At 34.0% G+C, this 15547-nt stretch overlaps 1 protein-coding gene across 1 annotated transcript in view; it reads left to right on the forward strand.

Moving 5' to 3' along the window:
• The window catches only part of CDC42BPB (CDC42 binding protein kinase beta), a 151827-nt gene extending 136768 nt beyond the window's left edge, over positions 1-15059 (forward strand). Inside the window, exons 31-37 of the mRNA XM_031953205.1 lie at positions 6828-6925; positions 7019-7103; positions 7329-7446; positions 7546-7663; positions 10419-10524; positions 11510-11580; positions 13340-15059. Of these exons, the coding sequence (XP_031809065.1) occupies positions 6828-6925; positions 7019-7103; positions 7329-7446; positions 7546-7663; positions 10419-10524; positions 11510-11580; positions 13340-13471 (728 nt within the window). The 3' untranslated portion in view covers positions 13472-15059. The remainder of the gene's footprint in view (positions 1-6827; positions 6926-7018; positions 7104-7328; positions 7447-7545; positions 7664-10418; positions 10525-11509; positions 11581-13339) is intronic.
• Positions 15060-15547: the final 488 nt, after the last annotated feature.

Genomic DNA, 15547 nt, shown 5'->3' on the forward strand with positions numbered 1-15547 from the left:
TTTATGTCCTAAGTGACTCTGGGCATGTCATTTATTCTTTCTGTCTGCTGTTTATCTGTAAAGTGAAAAATTATACAATCTATATCATGGGACTGTAGGTTTTCCTCTTTTTCAATAGTAAATATTTGGTAAATGGTCATTTTCTACTGTATGTATGTACGTACCTTATCTATTCCATTGATCCACCACTCTTTCTTAGGTACCAGATTGTTCTCGTGATTATCACTATGTAATTTAATTTGAAATCTGTTACTGCTAATGGCAACTAGGTGGTGTAGTGAATAGAGCATCAGCTTTGGAGTCAGGAGGACTTGAATTCAAATTCGCCCTCAGACGTTTGACACTGTGACTTTGGACAAATCACTTAACTCCAAGTGCCTTGCAAAAAAGAAAGGAAAATGATATTACTAGTCTTGACTTCCTTCACATTTTTTAAAATGATTTCCTTAATATATTTGATCTCTTGTTTTTAAAGATGATTTTTTTTTATCTTCATAAAAGAATTTTTTGATCGTTTGATTAGTATGGCACAGAATAAATAATTAAATTTAAATAGAATTGTCATTTTTATTAGATTGACTCAGCTTGTCCATGAGCAATTGATATTTCTCCAATTGTTTAGATGTCTTTATTATTTTTTATTTTATAATTATGTTTATGTAGTTCCTGGGTTTGTTTCCACTCTAGAGAATTGTTTTATATTGTGTACAGTTATTTTAACTAGAATTTTTCTTTCTGGTGAACTTTTTTGATAATATATGGAAATGCTAGTGATTTGTGAGTTTATTTTATATTTATATATTCTGAAAACTTTGTTAAAGTTAATTGTTTCATCTAGTTTTTTTAGTTGCTGCTCTAAGCTTATTTAAGTATACACCATCATATCTGTAAAAAGAAATCATTTTGTCTCATTGTTGGCTATTTTTATTTCTTCAATTTCTTTTCTTCTCTTACTGTTATACCTAGCATTTCTAATACAGTATTGAATAATAGTGATGATAATAGACATCTCTGTTTCAGCTCTGATCTTGTTGGCCAGGCTTTAGCTTATCCCCATTCAGATCTTGCTCTTGATTTCAGATAGATAAGGCTCCATTGAGTCCTATATTTTTTCAATATTTTTAATAGAAAAAGGGGTATTTTGTGAGAAGCTTTTTCTGTATCTGTTGATATATCAATTATGCTTATAATTTTCCTAATATTTAACTAACCCTGAATTTCTGGTATAAATCACACATAGTCATAGAGTATGGCCTTTATGATATGTTGCTGTAATATTCTTATTAGTATATTATATGATTTTTTTACATCAATATTCATTAAGAAAATTGACCTATAGTTTTCTTTCTCTGTTTTTGTTTTCCCTGGTTTAGGTATCAAAATTATATTTTGTCATAAAAAGAATTTGGTAGGACTTTTTTTTATTTTTTCAAACGGTTTATATAATATTGCAAATAATTGTTTCTTAAAAGTTTTTTGGTGGAATTCATCTGTAAATCCATCTGGTCCTGGGGATTTTTTCTTAGGAAGTTCATTGATGGCTTATTCAATTTCTTTTTGTAAGATAGGGTTATTTAAGTATCCTGTTTCCTTTTCTTTTAATCTGTCAACTTATAGTTTTGGTATATATTCATTTCATTTAGATTTTTAGATTTATTTGGTATATAATTTGGTTTGTCTAACAATTATCTTAATTTCATCTTCATTGGTAGCATATTCACCCTTTTCATTTTTGATATTGGTAATTTAGTTTTTTTCTTTTTTTTTTTAATCAAATTAACCAGTGGTTTATCTATTTTCTTTTTTCTCCCCCATAAAATCAATTCCTAGTTTTGTTTATTAATTCAAATTTTAACTTTTGATTTCATTAATTTCCTTAGATTTTTCAAGATTTCCATTTTAGTATTTAATTGGAGATTTTTAAATTGTATTTATTTTCTAGTTTTTTTAGTTACATAACCAATTTAAATACAATTTCTGTTTATCCTTCTTTCATTTTGCCTCAAAATTATGTTTTGTTTCTGATCACTGCTTTCCCTTTTATCACTCCTTCGTCTTTATTACTCTCTGCTTCCCTGTCAGATAAGATTGATTTCTACACCCAGTTGAGAGTGTGTATGTATGTATGCATACATACATACACACGCATTTTTCTTCCTCCTTTGAATTATTTCAGCATGAGATTCAAGTATTGCCCACCTTCCTAACATTTTCCCTTCCATTATAAAAGCTCTTTCTTCAGTGTCTTTTATGTGACATAATTTTCCCCATTCTTTCTCTTCCTTCCCCCATTTTCTAGCACATTTCTTATTCTCATCCATTCATTTCTTTTAGATGTTCCCAACATAATTCATTCACATCCTCTACTACAGTCCTTTTGACTGCTCTGATAATGATAAAGTTCTTATAAATTAGATGTGTCAACTTTCCACATAGGATTATAAATAGTCCCTTGTGGATTTCACTTTCATATTTACCTTTTTTTATGCTTCTCTTGACTCTTGTCTTTGAAAGTCAGATTTTGTCTTCATCTCCAATCTTTTCTTCGGGAATCCTTGAGCATTCTCTATTTCATTAAATATCCATTTTCCCCTGAAAGATTATACTCCGGTTTGCTGGGTAAGCTATTCTTTGTTGTAATTCTAGCTCTTTTGCCTTCCAGAATATCATATTGCAAGTCCTCTGCTTCTTTAACATGGAAGCTGCTAAATCTTCTGTGATCCAGACTGGCTCCATGGTATTTGAGTGTTTTCTTTCTGGTTATTTGAGATATTTTGGTCTATGGGAGTTCTGGAATTTGGCTATGATATTCCTGAGAGTTTTTACTTTGGGATCTCTTTCAGGAGTTGATCAATGAATTCTCAATATTTCAGTTTTACTCTCTGGTTCTAAAATATCAGGACAGTTTTTGTTTATAATTTCTTGAATGCTTTCCTTGATCATACTTTTAGGTAGCTCATTAATTCTTAACTTCTCTCTTATCAATGTATGTTCCAGGTCAACTATTTTTCCAATGAGATAGATAGTTTACATTTTCCCAATTTTCATTCTTTTGCCTTTGACTCTTGATGCTTTTACCTTTCCACTTGGCTGATTTTAATTTTTTTACAAAATATTTTCTCCAATACAATTTTGCACCTCACAAAAACAGCCAGTTTTTGGTTTTTAAGGTGTTATTTTCTAGTGCCTCTTTTATAAGCTGTTCATTGTCTTTTATAATTTTTCATTGTCCTTTTTTTTTTCCAAGTTTTTCCTCTACTACTTTGACTTTTAAAATCTTTTCTTTAGTTTTTCCTGGGATTCTCATTGTGCCTTTGTCTAAATCATATTTTTCTTTGGCTTTGCTTGTAGCCACTTGTCATCATCCAAGTTTGTGGCTTGATCTTCCTTGTTGTGGGAAGTTTGCTCATTTTTTCCAGCTTATTTCTTGATTTTGAACTTTATGTTAGAGGTGGGCTCTATTCCCAGGGTGGGGTTGTGGGTCCTGATCTTCAGGCTTTTTTTGCACTGCTTTTTTAGAACTAGTTCTGGAAATCTGAAGTGTGTGTGTGTTTCCAAGGTGGTGATCTGGGGAGATGCTTTCCTGATCTGCATTTTGGTCCTTATCCAGGAAGGGCCTCTGATTCCTTATGACTGAAACCATTCCTCTTGCCCTGGAACTGTGACCCCAAAGTGGGGTGTGGGCAGTGGAGTTGTCAGATAGTGCCTGATCCTGTGATTAGTGCTAGCACAGGGATCCCCGCTAATCTCTTCTTACCAGTTGTCCAATTCTCCCTTACTGAATTAGGACCCAGATCTTTGCAGCTGCTTCTTTTACCCCCTTCAAGGTCCTTAGTTGGTGTTGCCATCATGTGCTACAGGCCAGTCTCCACTCCATTGTCACAGACTTCTCCTTTTGATCTTCTCTCTGAGGCTGGGGTGGCAGAATTTGATTTGAGGCATCAATTTAAAATTGTTTGGAGGGGAAAGCTGAGAGAGCTTAGCTATAGTGCTTCCTCTATTCTGCCATCTTGGTTCTCTATCCCATTTTTTCAAGGTATTAATTATGATTTTTTAAAAGGAAAGAGAATGGTGTCTATAAACTAAAAGACAATGAATTTGTCTTTAATTCCTGGTAAATCTGAACTTAGTTGTTAAAGAAATGGTTAGTGAAAACCCAGAAATGAATGTGGTGCTTAAGAACTGGTTCTGCAGGTCATGGCTAAACTCATTTCCCTTTTTGACAGGAACACTAAAATAGGAGATTGGGGAATACTGTGTTTTAAAGTGCCATATACTATTCTGGTGGAAAAGACAGATATGGGCTAGCTGACAGTACTATTGTTTGAATTTAGAATAGATTGAAATGGTTTGATGTCAACTCAAGATTTTTGGTGGAGTGTCCCAGAGATCACTGCTTGCTTCTGTGTTCTTTAATATTTTTTGCAGTAATTTTTGTTTAAAAAAAAAAAAAAAGTTGGCAAATGTCTCAAAGTCAGTTTACTAGATGAGAAAGTTGGGATCTGAAGAGATCTAGAAGTTTGGGATGAATCTGAGAAGATCTAATTTAATAGGAATATTAAACTAGAGAACACGAAATAAATTCTACAAACCCAGATTGGGGAGAGAAAATTATAAAGAAGTTAGAAGACAGAAGAACTTCCAGGAATGAGAAGTTGATTGTTTGTCAGTCCATAGTTAGAATATGGTGCATAATCCTTTACACCACAATTTACAAAGGATATTGATCATCTGGAGAACATTCAGATAAGTTTAACCAGGATGGTGAACAATCTCTAGAGTCCATATCTTATGAGGATCTGTTGAAGGAACCGAGTATGTTTAACTTGGAAAAGAGAAATATTTTATTTGATTTGGGATTCTTATTGTTGTTATTGTTATTGAAGGAAGGTGTGGTAGGAATAAAGACAGACATAATGGGTGCTTCCAAGTATTTGAAAGGGTAAAGTTATATAAAAAAATAAAATTAGATATTCTGTTTGCTCTTAGTTCTGCATTCTGGGGCCAGTGCCAAGTTGAATAGAAATAAATTTAGGTTTGATGTAAAGAAAAACAATATAATAATTATAAAGCTGTGCAGAAGTGGAATAGACAGCCTATGGAGTTTTGGTGTATATTTTCCTCATTGGAAGGTATAAGCAAACTTACCAGGTGTGTTTTGCAATCAAGAATCCTTTTTAAATATGGGCTTCCAACTCAAAAATTCTGTCATTTATCATTAATGTTATTCTTGAACTTTTGCAATTGACCTAAACCATCTATAAAGATGAATACACATTTAACTATACTACATTTTGATTTTTTTTTTTAATTCAATGGAAAGGATTTTGTTCCTACAGTTGATACAGATTCTACAAAAGACAATGGTATCTACCCCTTTGCAAAATGATAACAAAAGTAAATTTTAAACTCAAGGTGAAGAATGGTGAAGACTGAAAATTCAAACTAATACTACTAGCAGTGTTACGTATAGGTACCAACAAACTGCGCTTTGTCTTTGGTATAGTTGATTAAAAAGACGTTTTAAATTGCCTTTTGAAATTACCATAAAGTAATTAAGAATTAGAAGAGGACTTTGAAAAGTGATTGACAAATATTACATAATTTCTAAAAATGCTGTAAACATTCTAGCTATTTTATAGTGAAGGAAACTTGAAACCCAGAGAGAGAGAGAGAAAGGAACATTTCCAGTTTCAGCTAATCCATGACAGATATAGACTCTCATTTCTGACTCCTACTTTAGTGTTCTTTCACTCATCTCTTGCTAATTTTTTACAAAAGGCTTCATCATAATAGTTTGGGGGAGGGGTGTATTTCTTTTTTTCAGGTGCAGAGCAGGTTTAAGTTTAATACTTTGCAGTATTATTTTTGTTTTGTGTAGGTCTAATACAGTGTCACCCAGTGAAAGAATTAAGTATTTTGGTGTCTTAGAATCATAGGATAGCAGAAGCTGAGACTTTAAAGATACAGTCTGTCATCCTCCCCTTTTATTTCATAGAGGGAAAATTGAGAGTTAAGAAAGGAAGGACTTGCCAAAGGTTCCAGAGCTATTTGGTGGCAGAGCCAACATTAGAGTTCTGACTCGTGACTCCTGGTCTAGTGAGAGGAAAGAAAGGTCTGACTAAAGGACAAGAACTGTGATTAATTAAAGTCACTTTTGTCCTTTCAAATATATTCACATTTAACCAGTATTGGGTTAGTGTATAGAGGGGGAAATACCTTCAGAGAATATTTACAGAATAAAGGAGAATGTTTATTAATTAAAATACCTATCAGCAAATAATTGTTCCTGAAGTGTTTGAAAATAATTGATTCTCATATATTATACCACTGCCCTCCCAAATCATCTTACTAGAACCTGTTAATTCTTTATATTGTTAACAAAATTAGCTTTCAGAACCCATCCAAATTCCATATTGTGACTTTAAAATAGCAATTATTTTTATATTAATGTTTCTGAAAGAAAAAGTATGATCATTGTTTCCTTCGATGTGTGCAATTTTTCTTTAGTTAAAAAGAGACTGAACATTTAAGCATTTGAAAAGCTTGCTTTTTTTTTTTTTTAACTTGAAAGATCTGAAGTAGGAATTTGGCATATATTTTTTAGCCTGTTTTTTCAAATGAAACCACTTTGAATTTTAGTCGTTTGAAATTGAAAAATACCAGTGATGCTTCTTAAATTGGATGTAGTTAGGAATGCCTCCCTGTAGCTTTTGAAAGTTTCATAGTTCATAAGCACAATCTTTTATCATTCACTTCTATAAACTTTATCAGGTTTTAACAATTTATACATTTTTCAGTTAATTCTTTTGTTTGTGTTCTATTAGGTTGTAACTCTTCTTACATCACAGTATATAGTGAATATGGAGTTGATGTTTTTGATGTTCATACTATGGAATGGGTCCAGACTATTGGCCTGAGGAAGGTAAAAGAATCCATTCCTTGTCATTTTATTATAACATATGAGCTGTATAAATTAAACATTATGATCAAAATTGCTTTTTTTGTCCCAAACCAGATCAGACCCCTTAACATGGAAGGAACACTCAATCTCCTTAACTGGGAACCTCCACGGTTAATATACTTCAAGAACAAGTTTTCAGGTAGGCAGAAAAGAAACAAATTTAGAATATTTTTCTGTTCAGTAGATTAATATATATTACTTTGTGTCATGAGCAAACAGCCTTTTTCTTCACCTAGATACAGCAAATTCTTGTGCTTCAAATTGTACTATATACCTATGGTGTGCTGATGTATTTGAGAATGTGATGTTTCAAATACATAGGCTACAGCCCATAATTACTGTGCATTATTTATTATTCATGTAGGAGCTGTACTCAGTGTGCCAGAAACTTCTGATAACAGCAAAAAACAAATGCTTCGGACCAGAAGTAAAAAGCGATTTGTCTTTAAGGTTCCTGAAGAAGAGAGATTACAGCAGAGACGGTAAAAGAGTCCAACCACTTAGAGTCTGGTTAGGTTAATGGTGACAGCCAAGAATATTTTTGCATATGAATGAATTTCCAAATATTTTCTTTTCCCCAGAGAGATGCTCAGAGACCCAGAATTGAGATCAAAGATGATATCAAACCCAACTAACTTCAACCATGTTGCTCATATGGGTCCAGGAGATGGAATGCAAGTGCTCATGGATCTCCCTCTGGTAAATTAAATAAGTTTACCCATTAAGAAGGGAATGAGGCATGGGAATGAAACTTATATCTGCAAAATATAATCTCTCTGCATTTCCACAGTGTCTCCTTTTCTGACCACGTTTGCCAGAGGAAGCTATACATAAGGCTTCTGATGAAATTGGGCTCTAGCTAAAAAATGAAAAGTTGCATCTGCAAAGATAACCTAATCTGCACTGCTAGTTAACTATAAGCATTTTATAAATTCTTACCTTTATCCATTTTTTTTCTTATTTGATGAAAATGGCAGAATGACTTTCCTTCTCCCTTCTCTTTGCAGCAGTTCTAATACCAGCTCCAACAAACTTTAACCACATTTATCACATAAACTTTCTCTGCCAAAATCTTTCTCCAGAATCATCACAATTTTTCAGCCTAAGGCATTCATCTGATTTCTTATTCCTGATTTTTCTCTTACTTTCTTCACCAGAGTAGGAGCAATTATTAACACATTAGCACTTAAGAATTGGGCTGATATAACCTGCGTTCTTTTCCAGCCTTACAGTTATGTGAGAGGAGGCAGATCATGGGCCAAGGCCCAGAGATCTGCCTTTAAGTTTTAGTTCTCTTCCTCAATGGCCATATGGCCCATGTAGGTCCCATTGCCTCTCCAGGCCCAGCCTCTTGGCTTTCAGAATGAGAGAATATATTACTCAAGCACCCACTCCCAGCATTATTCTGAAGAAAGCACTATGAAAAATGTAAAGACTTAGAAATGTGTAGATGAATGTTTTAGTAATAATGAGGAAGAAAACTATTCAGCCTTACACAAGTATTTACTAAATGCCTTTAGTGTGTATGACTTGGACAAGCACAGGTTTGGGAGTTTGGTGAAGAGTGAAAGGGGCGTCCAAATCTGTGATTTCATTGGTGTAGGGAACTCTTGGTGAGGAAACACCTTCTGCCTCCAGAGAGGAACTGCTGTTCTGCATCTTAGATTCTTAAACCAATTGTTTGGTGACTGAGACTCTTTAAGTGATTTGCCTAGGTCACAAAAGCAGGATAGGGCAGAAGCCACACTCGATTCTTAGCCTTCTTGACTCTGAAGCTGATTCTGCCAATGTCCCACTCTACTCTGTAGACACTAGAAAAATAAAATTCAAATTAGAGCATCCTAGCCTTCAAAGAGCTTGTCCTATAGCATACGATATAGAAATAGATAACTAGACATTAAATAGTTTGAGGATAGATTTAATATAGATGGTGATGCAGAAAAAGAGACTGAGAAGTAGTTAGAATGGTAGAGAGAAAATAAGAAGAAAGCAGCATCACAAAAGCCAACAGCATTTAAAAGAAGAGGTGTCCCATTCAGTGAAAAGTTAAAACTTGGTGCCAGGAATATAAAGGAGTTTACTTTCTGTAGAAGGGAACTGCCAAAAATGCCTAAATGAGAACAAAACATATGAAGACTGAAAAAAATATATCATAATTAGTAATTAAGCTTCTATGAAGTGATGGGTTTAGAAGCTAGAATGAAAGTGATTGAAACCTAATTTGTAGATGAGGAAGTAGAAGCTAGTATAGACAGTTTTGTACTGTTATTAACCAATTCATTCAGGACATCCATACTCTTAGATTTTTATCTCTTGACTTTTTCTTGCAAAATAAAATGTATTCCAAATATTGAGTCCTAAATAATATGAAGAAATAGTGGTTTATCTGCTTACTGCTCTTTCAACAAAAACATGCACGTTTTCTGTAATTAAAATACTAGTTATATGCTGTGTCCATCAGTTATCAACCTATTGAGATCAAGAACGCATCTGTGTGTTCTATACTCAATCAGGAAGTGTAGGAGGGACCCCTTGTGAAGGATTAATGGGAGGGATTGAACAATAGACACAGATTGAATGGGTATGAAAAAATAGCTTCCATTTTTGTGGTGGTTTGAGATTTACAAAATGCTTTCTTTATGATTACTCTTGGAAGTGGCTGACCACAAAAACCTGAGAGTATGGTAGTACCTACATATGATGCCAATCATGGTAATTTTTAATTTTTGATGGTAAAAATTTATTCATTATTTTAGATTTACCTTTATTTAGATTTTTTTTTTTTTTTTTTTTTTTGGACTAGGTAAAAGAGGAGATTGGTTGCCTCAATTGCTACCTAGCTTTAATCACTGAATGGGTGTGGCCTCAGTCAAACTGAGACCTATTGAAGACCTATTTAAAAGTTCAAGGTCTCTCATTTCATCCAGGGCCATCTCTAGTCATCTTGATCTGTATCTGGCCACTGGACTCTTTTTTTATTCTGAAGGGTAAAGTGAGACAGGTGACTTTGCATAGCCCTCCCTTAATGAAATCCAATTCACTTGCATGTCACAGCATCATTTCCCTGATGTCATGGTCCTCTTTGAGAACCAAGGACAAAACAACAAAATGCTTTCCTTGTGATGATTTTTGGAGGTGGCTGGCTACAAAAACCTGAGGGTTTAGATACTAACTACATATGCTGCTACTCATGGTAATACAGTGCATATTTATATAATGTTTTAAAGTTTACTTTAGCCCCTTCTGTAAAAATCATCTTTCAGTTTGGGGGGGGTGGGGTTAGAAATTCTTTGTTTACCTAGCAAAGATAATCTTAAACATTTAAACATTTTCCCAGATTGATCTTTGTATCGTTTATTGTCCCTGACCCACAATACTTTTTAAACAGCTCATAATGATTATGGTGTGGACATTTGATGTTACCTATGTTTTAATGTTGCATTTTCAAATATAGAGTGTATTGCCTTCCTCACAAGAAGAAAAAGTTGTCCCATCCCCAGCCAACCTCTCCCGGCAACCACAATCAAGAAGTAAGACCTACGTTTCATGGCCCTCTTCAGGTACAAATTGCAATCTAAATAATCTTAAGTAATAACATTAGATTTACAGCTCCAATGGAGCAGTAATGAATTGAACCAGCTACATCCAGCAAAAGAACTCTGGGAAATGAGTATGAACTACTACATAGAATTCCTAATCCCTCTATTTTTGTCCGCCTGCATTTTTGATTTCCTTCACAGGTTAATTGTACGCTATTTCAAAGTCCGATTCTTTTTTGTACAGCAAAATAACTGTATGGACATGTATATATATATATATATATATATTGTATTTAACATATATTTTAACATATTTAACATGTATTGGTCTATCTGCTATATGGGGGAGGGAGAAGGAGGGGAAAAATTGGAACAAAAGGTTTTGCAACTGTCAATGCTGAAAAATTACCCATGCATATATCTTGTAAATAAAAAACTATAATAATATTAGATTTAATTCCTTGAGGACAGAAACCATCTATTTCCTTTGTATTTTGGACAAGTGCATTGTGTAGTAGTCAATCAATTGGTAAGCATTTATTAAGTGCTTAACTGTGTACCAGTCTCCATAATAAATACTGGGATTACAAGAAAGACAAATTATAGGCCCTGTCCTCAAGGAGTTTACAATCTAATGGGGAAAACAACAAGCAAAAGAAATAAATAGGAAATATTAACAGAGAGAAGGCACGAAAATCAAGACGGATCCAGGAAAAGCTTCCTGGGGGTGGTAAGACTTTAGTTTGGATTTGAAGGAAGCCAGGAAGAAGAGATGATTATAGTCATAAGCAACAGCCAAAGAAAATGTTAAGGGCTGAGAGATGGCATGTAATGTTTGTGGACTTAATAAGGCATTTAATAACTGTGGGTTAAATAAGCATTAATTGTGCACCTACCTATTATGTCCATGAGCACTGTGGGAGAAAAAGAGCCAAGAAAAATACAAAGGACTTAAATCAATGTTTTAATTTTTTACTTGAGTTATAAGCTTTCCCTTTTCCCATAGGTGGAGGTGAACTGGGAGTGACCATGCCTCTAAGAAGTATGTCTGATCCTGACCAGGATTTTGACAAAGAGGTAACATTTTGACTTGTCAAAACAAAGCTTTGTTATACTATATAAATATTCAATTATTCCTTAAGATGAAAGACACTTGGGTCATAAGCAAAAAGTATGCTCCCACTCCCTTCCCAAAGTAGTGGCAAAGATGTTGGGGGGGGGAGTTAATAATTTTTTATCAGTTTTGTTTTAATTTTAACTATGCTCATTCAAATATGAGTAGTAACAAAAGGAGGGGAAAAAAGGTGAGATAAAAGGAAAGAAATCAGCAAAACATTACAAAAAGTAAATGTAAATTTGTGTATATGTAACCATTTTTGCTAATTTAAAAGACATAAAAGCTGTGCATATTAATTTTTAACAAGATAGAAACAAAGTTGTGACATTTATTTTAATATAGATTGCATTCCTGTTTAATGTCTTTATTTATGTGAGTATAAATTTGTATATTCTTTTGTTTCTTCATCACTTCATATAAACCCCATTTTTTCCAGGACCCTAACATTCTATAGCATTCTAGACTTGTTATTTCATTGGTATAGGAAACTTCCTAGGAAGAAATCCCTTTTACCAATGTAGACTAGCAACTGTCCTGTGACATTTTCAGTTTTAGAGATTTTCTTAGGGCACTGGGAAGTTAAGTTTTCAAGCAGAGGCTGATGTTAATTCAAAGGCTCATTTTCAGATTAGTTAGGATCTGTTGCAATACAGATTCTATTTCTCTTTTGAAGAGAAGTGGGTATGAGCCTTGAAGCTCTGAGTTTATTAAACTGATGGGCAATAACTATATCTTTCATTCTGCTTTAGTTGGTTGTCACAAGTACTTGTGGAGTCAATTTCTCAGTATTTTCCAGGTTTCTGATTGTTGAGGGAAGAAGAGAGAGAAGGACAGAATCTATGGCCATGAAACATGCTTTCCTTCAGTGGCAAAGATTTGATACAAAAATAACAAAATAATGTATTTTTTCCTTAGGTACCTACAAGCAGATTTTCTCTATTACACTGTTCAAATTGCGTTATGACTAGCATTGTATAAACTCTGCTCTTTTTTTCAATCAAAGATTAATTATGTAATCTTAGGGCTGGTTGGAGATCATAAAACCATGAATTTTGAACCTCTTGGATCTTGAGTACCATCCAGTCCAGTCTTTCAGATTACTGAGGAAGAAATTGAGATGCAGAAAGATTTGTCATCCCCAGGTCACGCAGGTAGTTTAGCAAGAACACAGGAATCTGGATTTGACTCCATATACAGTGTGCTCCTTTCTACTACATAAAGTTGCCTTCAGAAATTTTGGTTACCATGATTCAGTCTCTTACTCCACAATATTTGTAAATATGCCTCCAACTTGTAAGTTCCCCAAAGCTAAGTAAGCTCAGGAAAAAGCATTGCTTTTGAAAAGATAAAATTTCACCTCAGCTCCCCTAGAGCAGTTTCCATATCCATGAAATAAAAGGGTTAGATTAATTGATCTCCAGGATTTTTTTCCCGATTTATAATACTACAATCCCCTATGAAATAATGCCCCCAAAGTCACATAGACAGTCTTAAGCAGCAGGTCCAGAATTTAACTGCCTTTTCAGTTTTTTGGGGTCCTAACATTTACATAACAGGGCAACTTTGAGATCTAGCACCCATTTGCTAGATAAATTCAGAGTTTACCATTTAGCCTAGAATCGGAAATCCAAAGTTTAAAATTCTTTAGTAAAAGGCATAAATATAAAAACATGGAAGATTGTCTTTGGGAATATTCATTATCATTTCTTCTTTTAACAGCCGGATTCTGATTCCACCAAACACTCTACTCCATCGAACAGCTCTAATCCAAGTGGCCCCCCCAGCCCCAATTCTCCACACAGAAATCAGCTTACACTAGATGGACTAGATCAATCAACCTGTGATGCCTAACACTCCAGCCTCCAGTGTTTCAGCTTCACATTCCCAGCACTGCAACGAGTATTCAGAAACAAATGGAGCAAGTATCACATGAGTGCCAAGACTGATAATCTCTAGTGTTGCACAAGAAAATAAATATCCAATTGTAGATAAGAAAATGAAAACAAATTATTATTACAATAATCACTTTTTTTTTTTTTTTTTTGCAACATTGGGCAGTTGCGATAGTTAAGATGTATTCATTTCTGCACAGCTGTGATATAAATCTGTTACTTATAAGCATTAAAAAAAAAAAGAAAAAAAAATCTCTTCTGCCAAGTAAGAAATAGAGGGGAAAATACTGGTAGTGTGGATGCTAAACAGTATTGACAATATTATTTTTCTATAGAATGATGTAATGTCTCATTAGCCGGAAATCCTTTTAGACAAAATATGGACCTTTGCATAGGAAATACACACAAAGGGCCTGTTACATCCTCAGATAAATATACTTTTCCCTTTTTCCTGTAACTCTTTCCTAAAACTTTAGGAAAATAATAGGAAACTGTACATTGTTCCCAGCATCACTAGAATTATGAAGTCAAAAGAAAGCTGAGGTTTATTTGTGGCCTTTCAACTCATTTAGCCATTATATATTCAGCTGCAGAAAAATTTTACCAACTCTTTAATGAAGTATATAGGACTGTTCCCATAACATCTTCCCCCTTCCCCTTTTTACCCTGCTTACTTATTTTTTTATTCCATTCTCAATTATGGCACTGATCAGGACTTTTAAGACATCAGAAATACTGTTGTGAAAGTTTTATCTTTTTTTTTTTTTTTTTTTTTTTTTTTTTTGGAGTAGCGTTCTCTCACACACACGTTTGTGAATATGTATTTATGAACACCCAGTGGGAAATCTGTCGTCTTGGTTCTTTACAATGGTTAAATGAAGCAATTTAAAAATGAGAGAGCAACTTCTCATTCATCATCTTTCACCTGCATGGAGACTCCATGATTACTAAACAAGTATTGATCATGTAGAAAAAAAACGCACAGCACACTCCTAAAGACTTCCTATGGCCCATGTGCAGTTGGTGGTGTTTTGTGTGGCTATTTAATCTCACACTTCCATATATATATTCTCCATTTAGCAATCATATTTGTGCCCCATCTCATTGAAAGCTTGTAATTAATCTCATGACTGGCATGTCCAGTTTTTCATTGACCCATTAGTGTGCCTTTTACCCCCACTATGACAGTTGGATGTCACTTACTGAAGATTTGGTTTTTATGGGCTAATAATGCAACACCAGTGGTTCCCCCACCCCCTCACCCCCAAACATTGTTTATGATGTGCACTTGTTTTTAGTTGAAATTGAGTGTTCTAGTCCACTTTTAGTCCTGTAACATTGTGTCCGACAAACAGTACTGGCTGTTTCCTCAGATTCTCCATAAAGAGGCTCCTTTGGAGCTGACACTACTGCTTTGGGGGTGGGTGGGTGGAATCTGGTTTTTACTTTTTTAATGTAAGTCTGAGTCTTTGTAATTATTGAACTGTGAGAACATTTTTGAACAATTTACTTGTCAATAAAGCAGAAGAGGAAGGTTTTAAAGTTCATAGTGATCTGTCTTGATGTAAAAATTTACTGCATGAATTCAACAGTCATTTACTAAGCGCTATATCATATCTGGGTTACCTAATAAATTTACCCTGGAAGAAATTCTGATCTACATCTAAAACAGTAGCTCGTGTTTTTGTAACCAGTTAAGGTTTTAGAAGTATTTTTCTTAAGAGAACTCTTTGAGTTCTCATCCTATTATCCCCATTTTGATGATAAAGAAACCAACATTTAGAGAGATTGTTTTTCCAAGAAAAGCTAGGAACCAAACTTTAGGTTATATTACTTCCAAGATCACTACTCCATACTGAAGACAGTTAAAAATTCCATCTCAAAGAACTGGGAAGATCTATTCATTATTTACCTTGTAAAGAAGTATTTGGCCTCTTATTTTAAAAGAAAATATTTGGAAAAAAGATGAACTTTTTAGGCTTCATTCTGTTTTAAAGCTGAAATAAATATAATTGTTGTGGAAAGTTAGATTTAG

The sequence above is a fragment of the Sarcophilus harrisii genome, chromosome 2 (assembly GCF_902635505.1).
Source record: "Sarcophilus harrisii chromosome 2, mSarHar1.11, whole genome shotgun sequence".
Lineage (NCBI taxonomy): Eukaryota > Metazoa > Chordata > Mammalia > Dasyuromorphia > Dasyuridae > Sarcophilus > Sarcophilus harrisii.